Here is a 16,941-nt window from a genome sequence, read left to right as displayed (position 1 = left end):
TCTCCAGAACATTAACAATCGTCATTTCATTTGAAAAAGTACTCCCGTATAGTCACAGTCTAAACGCATTTGCAAATAATTCTGTGCGACATTTTCACTTATACTGTGCTTAGCTTGGCGGCGTTTTCACATTTTTCAATAGTTTTCACAAAATTGGAAAAGTGCTCCAGTACATAAACAGTCTAAACGCACTTGGGTAAACATTTGTACCAGAGTGGCGCTTAGATTGTTCTTAGCCTGGGTAATTTTTTGAATTTTTAATCCAAAATTATAAAAATATTTTTTGACAAAAAAAATTAGAAACAAAATTTTTTTTCAAAAGCAATTATTTTATTGAAACAAGCAGAAAGTTTTTTGAATCATTTAAATCGGACGCTTAGTTCTCTCAAAAACTGCCATTTTTTTACATTTAGCTCTGTATCTCCGAAACCGCTTGGCCTACCTTTGCCAAAAACTACTAACCACTTTTCCCGGTCATTACGAACTGAATGTTTTTTGAATCATACAAATCGTTGATCGATGATCGATGAACGATGATCCGTTCTCTCAAAAACTCGATTGCTATTTTCTGCACTCTTTGCTCCATATCTCCGTAACGGCTGGACCTACCTTTGCCAAAAACTAATCAGCACATCTCCCTATTAAGAGGAATCGAACGTTTTTTAAAACATTCAAATCGGTTGATCCGTGCGCCCGAAAACGAGGACGAAAAATGCTGACATACAAAACATACACACGCACACACACACACAAATCCATTTTTTCTTAGGTATGCCAAAGTGTTCAGAAACCTTCAAAAGGTCGAGAAATGCAAAAATTTTCATTTTTGATTTTCGGACCATTACTATAACTACCCTACGGGAAGTTAAAAATCATAATTTTCGATGACAAAATTTCACATTTTTAATAATATTCTAATTTCATTAATTTTATATCTGATTATGACTGTTATTTATTTTTATGATTTTTTTCCTATTTCAGATGTGCGCTGCTTTACATTCTGCTCTGCACGATCATGTGGTTCTTCTACTTCTTGTCCAGCGGTCTCTCAGGAAATGTACAACACTGGGGCTTCTTTTGCGTCATCCTGGCCTTGCTGATTCTCTTCATAGGCAGTACTTTATGGCTGACATACCATGATCTATACCGCACCCATATGTACAAAATATCATTCAGCGTCGCTTTTATTTTGTGCTCGGTCAGCCTTTGTCTGTTATCCATTAGCTCAGTCCTGGTCGGCCAGACAGAAAAATTTGCATTGAGCTCAGTTGGACATTTTGCGATATGCGTCGAGATACTTCTGATTATTTACACAGTAATACCTCTACCGCTGTACATCTCGATAACAATATGCGTGCTTTATTCGATTGTTTTTGAAATAGTTGTTGTTAATCTTCATAATGACGCTGAATCACATAAATTAACATCAGTTTTTATACGTATACTAATGCAATTATGCATTCACATTTTGGGTCTGCACATACTCACAATGACATTGGTTCGGATGCGAGGGACTTTTATGAAGGTCGGTCAAAGCCTTCTGGTTCGACAGCAACTGGAATGGGAAAAACAGCTTAAGGAGAAGATGATACATTCTGTAATGCCTCCAAAGGTGGCCGATTGGTTGATGAATGAAAGGAATATTGATAATGATCAGATGGTTTATGCTAACATGCGTCCGAGGACTTCGAATCCATCGGATCTTAAACGACTTTTTCGTCCTTTCAATATGAATTGCATGGAAAATGTGAGCATACTCTTCGCTGATATAGTGGGTTTTACGAAAATGAGCAGTAATAAGAGCGCTGAACAACTTGTCGGATTACTTAACGATTTATTCGAGAAATTCGATACGCTCTGCACGGATAATGGCTGCGAAAAGATTTCCACTTTGGGTAAGATAGAAATTGATTTACTATATATGTATAGTCTTATAAAAATTTGAGCAATTATTTTTCTTGATATATATCTTTAATTAAATGATCTAATAAAGTTATCATGACTTCTGGGGATTTTTTTATATTATTGTGGCGATTAACGTGTTACGTAGTAGGTACTGATTAGGGTTTATACAAAAACCGACATTTCAGAAAACCGGTTTTCGAATTTTAATTTTACCAGAAAACCGGTTTTAGACGGTTTTCGAATTTCATATAGAAAATAAATTTTTGATCGAATATTCAGTAATACCAAAAGTTCATCCGCAAATTTAGTGCGATTTAAGCAGTATTAGACTGAATTTATTTATTGTTTAATTCTATGAATAGTAAACAAATTTATTTTAATTTTAATTAGTGGAGCAAAAAATTAATAGTTTATCTGGATCAAATAATTATTCGTTATCATATATTTATATTTCATGATAGTGGATATATATTTTTATTATAGTTAAAGTAAAGTTTCCGAATAAATAAAAATAATACATTTTTAAATAAAAATCATTCATTAAATTAAAAAAAATATTAGATTCTTCTTGATAGATACTTGTTAATATCAATTTTAGTTTTAAAAACAATTAAGCTAAACCCCGAGTATCATCTATTCCGAGCAATTTTAAATAATTAATTTTAAAAATTCTAATTATTTTTTCGTTTAATAAAATATGATTTTAAAAAACTGAGAACGTCTATCGATTTGTTAGTTAGACGTGTACTTTGTTCACTCACAAAATTTCCTTAAATAGAAAATACTCTCTCACTTGCGGTCAAACTAGGCTTAATTGTTTTTAAAGCCTGATATAATAATTCTATTTGTTTTGTTCTTTTATTTGTGACTTCTAGGGCTAAAAACTCCCTTTTCTGAAGTTTATGTAGAGGAAGTTACTTCTTCAAGAAGTCACACTGATTTAAATTAATATATACACTGGCGAAAAAATCTAAATTAATATATAAGACAAAAAGATAACACAAAACCTTTCTGGGAACTATAGCAGACTGATATGATTCCAAATGTTATCGAACTGATATGATTCCAAGAAAGAATCAGAACGCTTGCATCTATCTTTTATATTTGGCTATTTTTGTCATTTTCTATTTGTACATGAAAACCGACATTTTCTACTAAAAAACGGTTTTCGAATTGCACAATTTTCGCCAAAAAACTGGTTTTTAAAACCAGTCTTTGAAAGCCGACAAACCCTAGTAAGGGTTAATCATTTTAAAATTAACATTTTAAACCGTTTGCTTAATTATAACACACTCGTGTGTTTATAATAAATATATATGTATATATGTATTTATAATAATTATTATATTGATTGCTAATTATAATTATAAAAGTAACAACAAAAACGTTATCGTAAAGATTATAATCATTAAAGATTTTAGTTAACGTCTGATATTTGATATGTTCAGTAACCTTTGCCATAAATGTTAATTGACCTCGTCTTGCAATATTTGTAATTTGAGATTATTGTATGTTTGCTCATTTACATAGATATTTGATGGCGGTTGGTGTAATTAATTTGCTTTCATTCATTATTAACAACACGAATTCATCAAAATTGAAATAATAATATACTGATCACGATACTTTTATTTGAATATTTTATTATCCCTAGTTCTATTTGAATAGAATATTATTATTGTCCTCTCAACTGCTTTCAAGTTTAAATTAAATCCAGATGGTTTCTGACGATAGTTGCCAAATCTTCCGAATAAATTTTGAATGTATCATATGGCATATAGTTTTGAGATCGAACTATCTATCACAATTGTAATCTATTTACAGAACATGGAAACGATTATATAGGATGTCAGATGCCAAAAGCAACGTCTTGATGATATCAATCGTGAATTGATATATGTACGTTTTAAACAGAACATTTGAAATGACGGATATTTCAATAAAAAATCTTAGTGGGTGGGATAATGTTTCAAAATGAGCTTTCGCAAACGTACCTATACATTTTTGTATCTTTGCATTTTGGTATTTTCAAGTTTTGCACATATACTTATGTTTTTCTATAGTTTTTGCTAATCGAATTAATGGCTTGTTTACATTTTTTTTAAATTATTCATAAATTCTCAATTTTAAACTTTCGCTCACACTTTCATCACACTCATTAACTACAAATAACTTGTTATTTATATTGAATCTTCTAGAATCAATTAATAACGGCTTCTTTTAAGCAGATGCCCTACAAGCAATGTATTCTATTATTATTGCTTCTGTATTTCAATTCATATAATTGCTTTCACGTTTCATGTAATATTTGTCGAGTAAAGCAAGACGATGAAGTACTTTCCGATTAAGATAATTACGTCTGAGAAAGGATTCTTAAATGAACCAGACTAATTAATGAGCATAAGTTTAAGAGCACTTATTGTGTAAAATTAAATTGTTCTTTTCATGAGCAAGTTATAATCTTTAAGATGATTAAATGATATTTTACATTTCACATTAATTGTTGTTGTAATTTACATTCGAATAATTTCTTTATCTTAACATATGAGTTTGTATTTTGATTTAGTAATTATGATGTTCAAATATCTGGGTAAAATTTGTATAAAACCTTATACAGATTAAAGTCAATATTTCTCGACATCTAATCTTATGTCATGATATTTTATATTCACCACACTCATAATAGCATTTATTATATCATTTGCAAAAAATTCTTTATAGGTATATTATATTTTTATAGGGCAATATAGAATAACATTTATCTTTATTTACAAATTATGTTTGCATTAGATATATGCTCGTTTATGAAATAATGTCAAAAACTGGATAGCCTGGGTATATTAAAGTTTTTTTTGCATAGTTTTATTGCCAATCAAAATTATATACATTTTTTAAGACAATATGCTGGGTGTACATGCATTTAAGAGATTATCTCCTATGAGATATATCTCTTTTTTATTTTTTAACATTTCATTTAAGATATGACCTTTTTTTCAATCTTCGAGTGGGATATTCCTCGCTTAATTCTTTTAAATATATGTTTGGGTGACCTGGTAGTTTTTCTTGGTATTTTTTGCTCCTTTCTTCTATCATTTCATTAATAGTTTTTATTTTTAGGTCTTTATGTAGGGTGTCATTTGTAACATACCAGGGTGCGTTCACAATGGTATATTAAAGTGTAAATTTTTTCAAACGATATCAGACGAAATTTAGAAAAAGTATGTGTGTGTGTGTGTCACTTGAGCAGATTTTTGTCGACTTTTCCTCAGAAATTGTTGGACCGATTTTAAAAATTTGAAAACCACTCGATATAACTCGATAAAGACTATCGTTTGTTAGCTATATGCGACGATAGGCTAAGCTGTTTCTTTCTAATTAGCAAAAAAGTGTAATTACAATTTTCGGTCACGTTTTAGCCCACAATCTTGAACCGATTTTAAAACTTCAAAAACTACTCGAAAGATGGTAAAGATCTCAAATAAAATACATTTTAAGACCCGAAAGGGATGAAATGAAATGTTTTAAAGAGGCGTCCATTAATCACGTGATTGACTTTTTACAAGATTTTTGGACACACCTCTATTTTGGTGATACCTGATGATATTCAAAGTTACCCCCCCACTTCTCCCCCAGCAATCATCACAGAAATAAAATGTTTAAATTTATTTTGAAAATATATGAATATTTTTTTAAAATTCGAGTAAAAGAATACACGTGATATCTTACAATACCCCTTCCTCCTCCACGTGATACTTTGTGATTTTTTGTTAAATCCCCCTTTCCCCTACAAACCTTACGTGGTTAATGAACGCCCCCTAAGTGACTTTACATTATTAATATAATTATAGATATTATAAGTATGTTTGAAAGATATCAATTGGAAATCGCATTGACTAATTTTTAGTGAAGCGTGATACTGATGGAAATATACCTTATCTTAGTCATATAACCCACATTAATTATATTTTCTCTAATATTTTTCTTTAACCAGACGTAAACTCAAATCCATCTGTGGATAGATATCTTTGAATATTTCATAAGAATAAAACGGCAAAAACTTAGTCAAAAAATCCGTGAATAGAACTTGTCAAAATGCAAAGTGCGGCTACGTTGGAGCAACACTCCTCACGATTCGATATTTCTGTAAAGAAAACATATACAGTATTATACATCGTTAGAAAGGTCTTAGTTTAAAATTCTTAGTTTTTTTCCCATATATCGCAACTTCGAATTCCGAACGGTGTGGCCTACAGGCGAGTTGCTGTCGTAAAATTTCAGGAAAATCGGAAAATCTCGAGAAAATTATATGAACACACTTAACCATTGATATACCATTTTATTCATAATTTTATTCTGCATCTTTCGTACGAACAAAGTTTTTTCGTATCTTTTACGGTTTTGATGTTATAGAGCAATATGTGTAGATGTTAACTTGTCAAAATGCAAAGTGCGGTTAGATTAGAGTAACACTTATCACGATTCGATATTTCTGTAAAGAAAACATATAAAGTATTATACATCGTTAGAAAGGTCTCAAAATTCTTAGTTTTTTTCCCATATATCGCAACTTCGAATTCCGAACGGTGTGGCCTACAGGCGAGTTGCTGTCGTAAAATTTCAGGAAAATCGGAAAATCTCGAGAAAATTATATGAACATACTTAACCATTTATATACCATTTTATTCATTATTTTATTCTGCATCTTTCGTACGAACAAAGTTTTTTTGTATCTTTTACGGTTTAGATGTTATAAGCAATATGTGTAGTTGTTATCTTTGAATATGTCATAAATTTAACACGGCAAAAACTTAGCTAAAAAATCCGCGGATAGATATTTACAAAAAAAAAAAAATTGGGGAAAAAACCATTGACTATAGTTTTTGATTTTTTGGGAAAAAAATTGGGGAAAAATTTGGTGAATAAAATTGGAGAAAAAAAATTGGGAAAAAAATTGAGCATGAACAATTGAACATTTTATCTAAATACTGAAACTCAGTACTTATTAAGTTAATTATGTATACGTATCAGATAGTTGATGCAACATGCCTTAAGAAAGCATGCAGTTTACAACGTTCCTTATTTTCCAACTTTACAACAAATGCATGATTTATGAATTGCAATGCACTGAATTTCTAAATAATTTCTTCTTCCCCAGGTGACTGTTACTATTGCGTCTCCGGTTGCCCCGAGCCGAGGCCCGACCACGCCGTCTGCTGCGTGGAAATGGGCCTGGGAATGATCGTGGCGATGGCCGAGTTCGACGCTGAAAGGCACGAGGGCGTCACCATGCGCGTCGGTGTGCATACGGGCACCGTCCTCTGCGGAATAGTGGGCACGAGGCGATTCAAATTCGACGTCTGGAGTAATGATGTCACATTGGCCAACAGGTATATTGAAGAAATGGAAAGTAAATTTTGTTGAGAAATTTACACTCAACGTTATGTTAAAAATTGAAATAAAGGTAGTGGATCTTTTAATCCCTAGCCCTGCTTTACCATATTTGTATAATGATCACAACCGCCAGCTTAAGGGGGTATTCTAGTGTAGAGCGATGAATTTTAGGTCATTTTTAAAGTGTCGTAAAAGAAAGCAACGGATGCTTTTACTATCCATTTTTCTACCATTTGTTTATTAATATTATTAAGACACAAAACAAAAATTAAAAAATTAAAAAGTTAAAAATTGTAAAAACTGGCAACTGATGAAACGGGTGGTCACAAAATTGGCACCTCAGTCTTGACATGATTTCAGCCCTCCTAGCCATCGAAAATGCAAAAAATAAAAAGATTATTAATCTACAATGATGTCGCAATCGCCCGAACTAGCGATGAGTAAAAAAATTATTTTTTCACAAATTGGCGACTGTTTGAGAAAAAAGTGTTTTTTACTGTTTTTTTGAGTTTCTCGAATTTTTTAAAAATAGTAAAAATAGGAATTTCGGGATGATTCTAGTTCAGACTATAGATAGATCTATAAACAAGACTATCTGAAAATTTCAAATAAATTGGTCGAGTAGAACTCCAGAAATCGTGACAATAGTACTGAAAAAGTCTGTTCTGAGAAAAACGCATTTAAAGTTTTGCGTGAAGCCAAACCAGTATGGAGACCGAGTCAGTAAAATGACTATATCTCCAAAAATAATTCAAATTTTCAAAAACTTTCTCGTACTTATATTCTTAGATAGTTAAACTTTGAAAATATGAAATAAAAAAAATCGATTTTTTTGAATTTCTGCACTAGAATACCCTCTTAATAGTTAACATTTTTTTAATCTGATATTTTTTTATCTTCCCGTAGGGTAATTAACTTTCCGTTGGGTAGTTATGGGCCGAAATTGAAATTTTTTACATTTCTCGACGTTTTGAAGGTTTCTGAACGTTTTGGCATACCTCAGGAAAAATGGATGTGTGTGTGTGTGTGTATGTATGTATGGATACAAATTTCCAGTCACGTTTTCGGGCGCACGGGTCAACCAATTTGAATGGTTCAAAAAACATTCGATTCCCATTGATAGGAAGATAAGCTGATTAGTTTTTGGCAAAGGCAGCCCCAGCCATTTCGAAGATACGGAGCTAAATGTGTAAAAAATCGCAGTTTTTGAGAGATCTAAGCGTCCGATTTAAATAATTCAAAGAACTTTCTGCTTGTTTTAACAAAATAATTGATTTTGGAAAAAAAAATTCTTTCCACCTTTTTTTTTTCAAAAAAAAATTTTTTTGTTTATCGAAAATAATTCAGATTTTATTTTTAATTCTGACTATAGTTTTAATATACTTTAAACAAATAATTTCAACTTTTCAATTCAGTTTATATAATTCTTATAAATATTAGACAATGTTACAATATTAATAATAATCTATTTGAAAACATTCAGTATTCCTCGAACATTTTGTTACGGTACGGGAAGTTCCAGCAATTTGCCTTAAGGCACGATGCCACACACCCCACTAGTTATTTATATAACTTTATGATTGACTCAAGTGTAAATAAAACAATTATATCGTTTTATATTGCAGAATGGAATCTACCGGCCGTCCTAAACAAGTTCATGTATCCGATAAAACATGCGAATTTCTTGGTAATTCTTATCTTCTCGAAGAAGGCGACGAAGTTTGCGGTGAGTAAAAGTTATATCAACAAAATATTTGCACAATGAGCGATTAAATTCATTCACTATCTTATATTTATAGGTCACAAGACCTACTTCATAAAGGGGCGAAGAGATAACCACTACATTCAGCACGATTGGGAAGAAACCAAATCAGCAGTTTTGGAACCAACTCAAGTCAAAATATCACCTCCATCTACGCCAAACTCAATGCCTATAGATTTTGTTAATAAAGGACTTAATAATCCAACATTAGCCGATAGGTTTGGAAGAGATTTAAATAATAAGTTATCCAGTTCACATACTTGTACTCTGAGTACGCCGTTTGTTTCGAAAAGTAATTATAGCTTTCCATCAAATTCTCCTAATATTTCACCTGTATCTGCGGGAAATATTTCCCAAAATTCGTGCAACAAAAATGACACAAAAACTAAAAGATATTCCATGAATATTTCTTCAAATATGCATAAAATTACGACAAAACCCATAAGCGCTGGGCATTCACCTAATATTTCACCGCAAGCGTCTCCTAGATTATTAAGACCTGCCAATGCAACTGCTAAAATTGGCGACTCCCATCTTAAAGCTCCTGAAAATCCGTTTAAAACAAAAGCAAGTAGTTTACCCAGTATTTTAGATTCGGATAACGAGGAAGATGCTGACAGAGTTTACAGGACTACTGTCCGGAAAAATAAACAGAGCAATCCTTGGAAAATCTTGAAATTCCTTAGAAAACCGGAATTAAATGATACGAAATCAGAATCAGAATCTCTACGTAAACCAACGGCGAGTAATGGCTATCAACAAGTTCCCATAGTAATTCAGACTGTGACATCAGATGATACAATTCAATTTACCAATTTGGTTAAACCACGCGAAAATAACTTGGATATACGATCTTACATCAATGAATCTCGTAGCGATGTTACTCCTTTTGGAAGAGCTAGCAGCTACAAGCACCAGCGGTGTAAATCAGAGGTAATAATTAATGATAAATCAATTAAAAGGTGGGCAAATAAAAGTTTGAATTTTTATATTAAAGGTAGCAGCATTGGAAAGAGCTTCGAGTGCCACAGTGCCGTTACCAGTGGATCAACCGTTGAATATATCTATGAACCATATCCAAAATAATGTTGCAAATCATGTGCACGGGACATGGGCGCTCAAGGTTCCTACAGACGAAATGCGAAGCGTTAGTCCTTCTGTTTGCAGCCGAAAGGATTCTGGTATCAGAAGTAATAGCAGGCGTTCCAGTATACAACAACAGGTCAGTTATTAATCTATTAAGGGGCACAACTAGTGTAACCGCATAAAAAAGGTGATTTTTGGGAATTTATATTAAAAAAACTACTTTGTCAATCATTTCAAAATTTTAGGAATATATTTATACATGTTTTAAGAATATATAGTAAAATTTTTGAAGAAAAAAATTAAATATTTTTTAAGTTATCGTGGATCTCCAACGGCGCGACAAAAAAAGGCCCTTCACTGCTGCAGTGATTCCGGCCTTCTACGTGGATGAAATTTAAAAAAAAAAATCGCGTTAAACTAGATAATATTGTCTGTAAAATGAACTACGATAAAGAAAAAAAACTCAACAATTGACAAAATGACGGCGTTTTCAAAAAAAAGTCGAATTTAACCCAAAATTTCGGTCGTTTTTGGACTGCCAAAATTCGATTTTTGATCCGATCAAAAAATCGATAGTTCATTTTACGGAGAACTATATATAGAACATGTAAAAAAAATTTGTTAGTGATCGGATCATTTGTTTTTGAGTAATCGCTGCAGCAAATTCGGAAAATGCTGTTTCGAGAAAAACGCGTTTAAAGATTAAATTATTGTTATACCATATACTATATATATATACTCTTTAAATGGCTGTGACTCAAAAACTATTTAAGATATCGATTTAAAATTTTGGTATGTTATTTTTATAGGTATAACCTATCGAAATATGGAAAAATTGAAAATTCGATTTTTTGAAAATTTCACACTAGTTGTGCCCCTTAAGCAATATTTGCTATATTTCTTATAAGGAAAAGACACGGAAAATATATTCTGCAATTTAAATTATTATTATGAGCAAATATCAGTATAATTATTTTTAAAAAATAACCTAATAGATTTTTGTGATTCAAAATTGAACAATTAAATTTATTTACTATTATTTTTAGATATACGCCATGAACTTGCACAACCTATCGCACTCGGACATTATGCAGCATCGGGTTTCTGGCTATTACACTTCATCGCTTTCCAGTGTGGATGTTCGTAATTCTGTCCAGCATGAAAATGATATCATCACTGCACAAACTCTGAGGAAACAGTCTGATCTACAATTAATTCGATGCGTTCAAGACAACGTAAAATCACAAAGGAGTTACTTTGTCAAGCCACCATTGTATAATATTAGTTTATTTTTTAAAGATAAAGATATGGAGAAAGAATACCGAGCTAGAGCTCATAAAATTGGTGAAAAAGAAAACGAAAACCCACCTACACTCGCGACTTCTAAATTTAACACTCCCATAGACGTTTTGGTATCAGCGGTGATATACCTATTAATATCAATATCGTTATTCCTGCTCCAGATGCCACACAAGATGTGGATTTGCATGTTTATGATGTTCAGCAGTTTACAGTTTTTTGCTCTGTTTTTATGTTTTCGAAATATTTGCAAACCAGAGGTTACCACTCGAGGATACATCTGCACAGATAGTGTTTTCGAAGTATTCTCCAGATGGTACCCATGGCATTTTTGTGGAGCAGTTTTATTGTCCTTACCAATGGTCGCGGTTCTCACAAATTTTGTTTTGATGGATCACACTCAGATTTACATAAACGAGTTTTATTTTAGTTATTTATTCTTTATATGCATAGTTCATTTTTGTAACTTTACACAGTTAAACTGCTGGATGAAAAACATAGTTTTGACTATTGGAGCTATTACCTTTATAGGAATTGCCATTTTCAATTGCCCGGTAAAAATCCAGACAAACAATTTACAAATGCGTATTGATAACGCACATAATATAAGTGTACAATATAATTTTCTGAAAGCGTTATCGACGTTGCAACCAAAAAGACTGACACCCCCAAATCCTAATCCTAATACGAATAATATTACTATATATTTATTAAACAGTTCGAACTCTATTACTGATAGTGAAATAAACTCTAAGCAGACGGATACATTGTCTGTATTAACTAGTAAAATTCCTGCTTCAAAAGAAAGTACTCTGTCGGAAACTAATAAAACCATGCTACTCATCGATAAAAGAATAAACATGATAAAAAAATTGCCACTATACATTAATCATAACTTATATCACGTTGAAATTTATATTGACGTTATTCTTTTATTGATATTAGTTTGGTTTCTTAACCGCGAATTTGAGATTAGTTACAGGTTGAGTTTTCACGGTAATGTTGTGGCAAATCAGGATAAAGCAAAAGTCCAGAATATGAAAAATCAGGCTGATTGGTTACTGCATAATATTATACCTCAACATGTAGCAGATCAATTAAAAAACACGGCTAAATATTCCGCAAATCACGATAATGTGGGTATTATATTTGCCAGTATAGTAAATTTTAATGAAATGTACGACGAGTCGTATTTAGGGGGTAAAGAGTATTTGAGAGTTCTTAATGAACTCATAGGCGATTTCGATGAACTACTCACTAAGCCAGAATTTAAATCGGTAGAAAAAATTAAAACTATTGGTAGTACTTTTATGGCTGCTAGCGGACTAAATCCCCAACAAAGGGAAGAGGATAAAAATCCTCACGCGCATCTATTTGCTCTGATGGATTTTGCTATCGCAATGCAAAATGTAATCGACAGTTTCAATAAAGATCTTTTAGAGTTTAATTTAATTTTACGTATCGGGTATAATTTTGGAGAAGTAACTGCTGGTGTTATTGGCAACACTAAATTGTATTACGACATTTGGGGCGATGCCGTTAATATTGCCAGCAGAATGGACTCCACGGGTGTAAATGGAAGAATTCAAATAGGAGAGCATTGTCTGTCTGTTTTACAAGAGAGGTATGAATTCGAAGAGAGGGAAGTGTATATGTTAAGGAAAAGATAATATGAATGTATTTTTATTGAAGAAAAAGATAAATAATTTAGGTTCAACATTTGACTTGTATGATAGTTAAGTGTTTATTTTAATATAGTTATTATATTTTAACATTTGACATGGAAGTCCTTACAGACCTTATATCTGTTTAAATGTCTTTTATACTTTGTGCGCCAGTTCATAATATTTCTAATTGCGATTATTTATATCTAAGTCATTAAATTTTACCTTTAGTGTGATATCGAAACAAACATTTACTTAATAAATATATATTATTATAATATAAGTATCATTTACCATGTCGATGGAATAGTTTGTTTCATATCCTGGATATTGCTCTTATCTTGCCTATGACCTTACCTTGTGCTTTACTATTTGGCTACATAGCATTGATGATATTTTATTAAATTGACCAAAAGTAATATTTTGTACAAAGTTTGAAAATTTTAAACTGGTTAGATATTTAGCACACAATAAGAAATACAGCATCACTGATGTATATTTATAATTTTAGCACAAATTGTCTACAAAACATAAAAACTAAGGATGTGATGGTAATTTTGATATTTCTATCATTGCTTCCCTACTTAAACTGTGAAAATTGTGTATGATTTTAAAATTCTAAGAATGTGATACCTTTAATTGTTATTTTATTTAAATATATCATAATGTATTTTTAAGAATGATAAATATTTAATCACTTATGTGTATTAATAAATTTTATATGAAATAATTAGGTAAATATTTGTTAATTGAAATTACTCATAATTATGTATATCATAATGTACGATTCCACTGGACCAAATATATTTAATATGTTGTTAAATTGAAATCAGTTTCTTTCATTTACTTAAACAAGTGAAAATTATATTACCATATATATATATATATATATATATATATATATATATATATATATATATATATATACATATGCATAGCTGGGCATTAACTCGTTAATCCGTTAATCGTTAATTAACGAAGTTAACATTTTGATTAACGGATTAACTTTTAAGTTAACTTTTAAAAATGTTAACGGACACGTTAACTTCCGTTAAAATGCAAGAAGTCCGTTAATCGTTAATCCAATGCCTACTATTTACCGCACGGCACAGCTTTAGCCATAGGCTTTTGCCAATGCCTTATTAAACGGCATAGAGAAAAGATTTGGACTACTCCTGAATGATGAACAATGCCAACTTGCCGCGGAATTTCATCCAAAGTTTCGGTTAATGTGGCTGGAAACGTATGACAGCAGTAGAGAGGAATGCAGTAAGAAAATGCACGGAAAAAGGTAGAAGATGCCTTATGGCAAGAAGCAGCGAAAAATTCGAAGGACTGAGATAGTTTAAGTGGCGGAGGGAGCATGCGAGTAACAACGATGATGACGAGAAGGAAGACTGTTTCAATTCTGTCACTCAGTCTATAGAAAAACCAAAGAGCTACAAACTCTTTAAGGAACTAGCTGTAAGTGGAATTCTGTCTTAAGCAATTAAGGCGTTGTGCCTTAAGGCAAATTGCTGGTACTTTCCGTACCTAAAATTATTATTTTTTTAAAAACAATTAACATTTTTGAAAAAAATTACTTTGAAAGAATAAGATTTTTGAGAAACTATAATTGGACAAAAAATAACTTTTGTTTTGAAAAAAAAAAATTAAAAAAAAAAAGATTTTTTTTTAATTTTTTTTTTTTTTGTAAAAAAGATTTTTTTTCTTTATTTTGACATATTGTGGAAGTTCTGAACTTTTTTTCAAAGCAATCGTACTGCTTTAACTGTATAGGGACAAAATATAAAGCGCGTAAGCGCCGCGTCGTTGTCTAACGCATAAGCATTGGTACGGAACCCATAGGAATGTTAACAAAATGTATACTTACTGTTAAAATCTCTATAAAGTATCTGATAATTTGATGTGCATATGTCTAATGATCATTTTTTACCGCCAATGGCTCATTTTTTTACTTTTTTCTCCATATCTCCGAAACCGCTAGACCTACCTTCATGAAATTTTATCGATTCCTCATCTTATCAATACAAGTGAAATGTTTTTTGAATTATTCAAATCGAACGCTCCGTTCTCTTAAAAACTGAGTTACCGTTTTCGGCACTTTTTGTCCGTATCTTCGGAACGGCTAGACCTGCCTTCGCCAAAAACTAATCAGCACGTCTCCTATCAATACAAATCGAATGTTTTTTGAATTATTCAAATCGGTTGATCCGTGTTCCCGAAATCGTCGACGAAAATTTGTATCCGCACATACATACACACACGTACATACATACATACATACCAACACACACACACACACACACATACATCCATTTTTTCTAAGGTATGCCAAATGTTCAGGAACCTTTGAAACGTAAAGATATATAAAATTTTCATTTTCGATTTTTTTGCGATTACTATAACTTGCCCTACGGGAAGTTAATAAGTTTTTTAAGTTCACTAACGCAACGATATAAAAATGTAATTTTACACATATTAACGGATTAACGATTAACGTTAACTTGCGTTAATTCTTCCGAAATGTAACGCTTTAACGTTTAACGAAGTTAACTTTTTTTGTAGCGGATTAACGATTAACGAAGTTAACTATTTGATTAACGGTGCCCAGCTATGTACATATGTATGTATGTATGTAAGTATACACATTTTTCAGTGAACCGTGTTTTTTATTTATATGCACCAAAGAATAAAATCGAAAGGTATGTTTTATTTAATATTTTTGTAACATATTTATTTAATAAATTTAATTAAATATTTTCAAATTAAGATTTCTGATTCATTTCAAATAATATATATAATAAATACAAATATATAAAATTCCTATAAGATTCTCATAGCACACCATTTATAAATTTGATTCGAAACGCCTAGATGTATATGCAACTATTAATAATTATAATATATAAAAGTTCCTATGAGATTCTCATTCAAAATTTCACTCAAAATTTTTTGGAGTGGCGCCAATGATATAAATTTATAAATACATAAATATTATTCTTGAATCCACCAATCATGTATTAATAAATTAATACTGTTGATACTATAATAAATAGAATTTTTAAGAGCGAACATAAATAATATATATATATATATATATATATATATATATATATATATATATACGCCTCTTTAATTATATGAGCGATATATAAATTCCAATAAGATTCTCATAGCCCACGTTAGTTCCGCTCGAAGCCACCGAGTTTAGAGTAGCGCCAGCGTCTATGTCACTTTAGGGAAAGAAATTTACACATTGTGTATGTGTGCGTGTATTGAATACACGTGATTGGTGGAATTAAGAATACGTGTGCAGTTTAGGGAGTCCATCCCAGTTATATATCAGTATATTTAGAGATATTTGCCAGCGCAGACGACTTCTTGTCAATTTTGAGGTGACTGTACCAATTTTATTAGGGAGTCCATACACTGCCTAATAAATACATGGGGGTGTAGTAAATATTTAAGAGGATTTTTTTGTTGTTTGATTATTTTAATTAAAAAATGTGGCAAAATGGAAAAAAAATATACATAGACTCTATTTAAGTCTTTATAAAATGCAAATTAATTATTATCAAATTTATTAAATATACAAAATATAAATAAAGAAATTTATGCATTTTAATTTAGATATTTTTTAAATCAACATAACATTAGTTTACAAAATATTAAATATTAAGCAAATATATATTTAATACATATTATAACAATAATAATAATTTTAGGTCTAATTTTTATAAGCTCAAACATACTCAATTAATTTATATATTGTATAAAAATCAATTTTAACTATTTAATTATTATATTCATAAACTATTCATTCGCAAAAAA

At 31.0% G+C, this 16,941-nt stretch overlaps 1 protein-coding gene across 1 annotated transcript in view; it reads left to right on the top strand.

Moving 5' to 3' along the window:
• LOC113373394 (adenylate cyclase type 9-like) overlaps positions 1-13,147 on the top strand; it is a gene marked incomplete at its 3' end in the record, with an annotated part of 37,662 nt that extends 24,515 nt beyond the window's left edge. The window contains 8 exon segments of the mRNA XM_026613694.1: positions 982-1,895; positions 7,061-7,292; positions 8,922-9,022; positions 9,096-9,991; positions 10,056-10,280; positions 11,191-12,206; positions 12,321-13,101; positions 13,103-13,147. Of these exon segments, the coding sequence (XP_026469479.1) occupies positions 982-1,895; positions 7,061-7,292; positions 8,922-9,022; positions 9,096-9,991; positions 10,056-10,280; positions 11,191-12,206; positions 12,321-13,101; positions 13,103-13,147 (4,210 nt within the window).
• Positions 13,148-16,941: the final 3,794 nt, after the last annotated feature.

This window comes from Ctenocephalides felis, unplaced genomic scaffold (assembly GCF_003426905.1).
Source record: "Ctenocephalides felis isolate EL2017-DRISC unplaced genomic scaffold, ASM342690v1 CF-g0.4_SCAFFOLD_01604, whole genome shotgun sequence".
Lineage (NCBI taxonomy): Eukaryota > Metazoa > Arthropoda > Insecta > Siphonaptera > Pulicidae > Ctenocephalides > Ctenocephalides felis.
The sequence above is the reverse complement of the archived record's forward strand: the minus strand, read 5'-3'. Positions and strand labels throughout refer to the sequence as shown.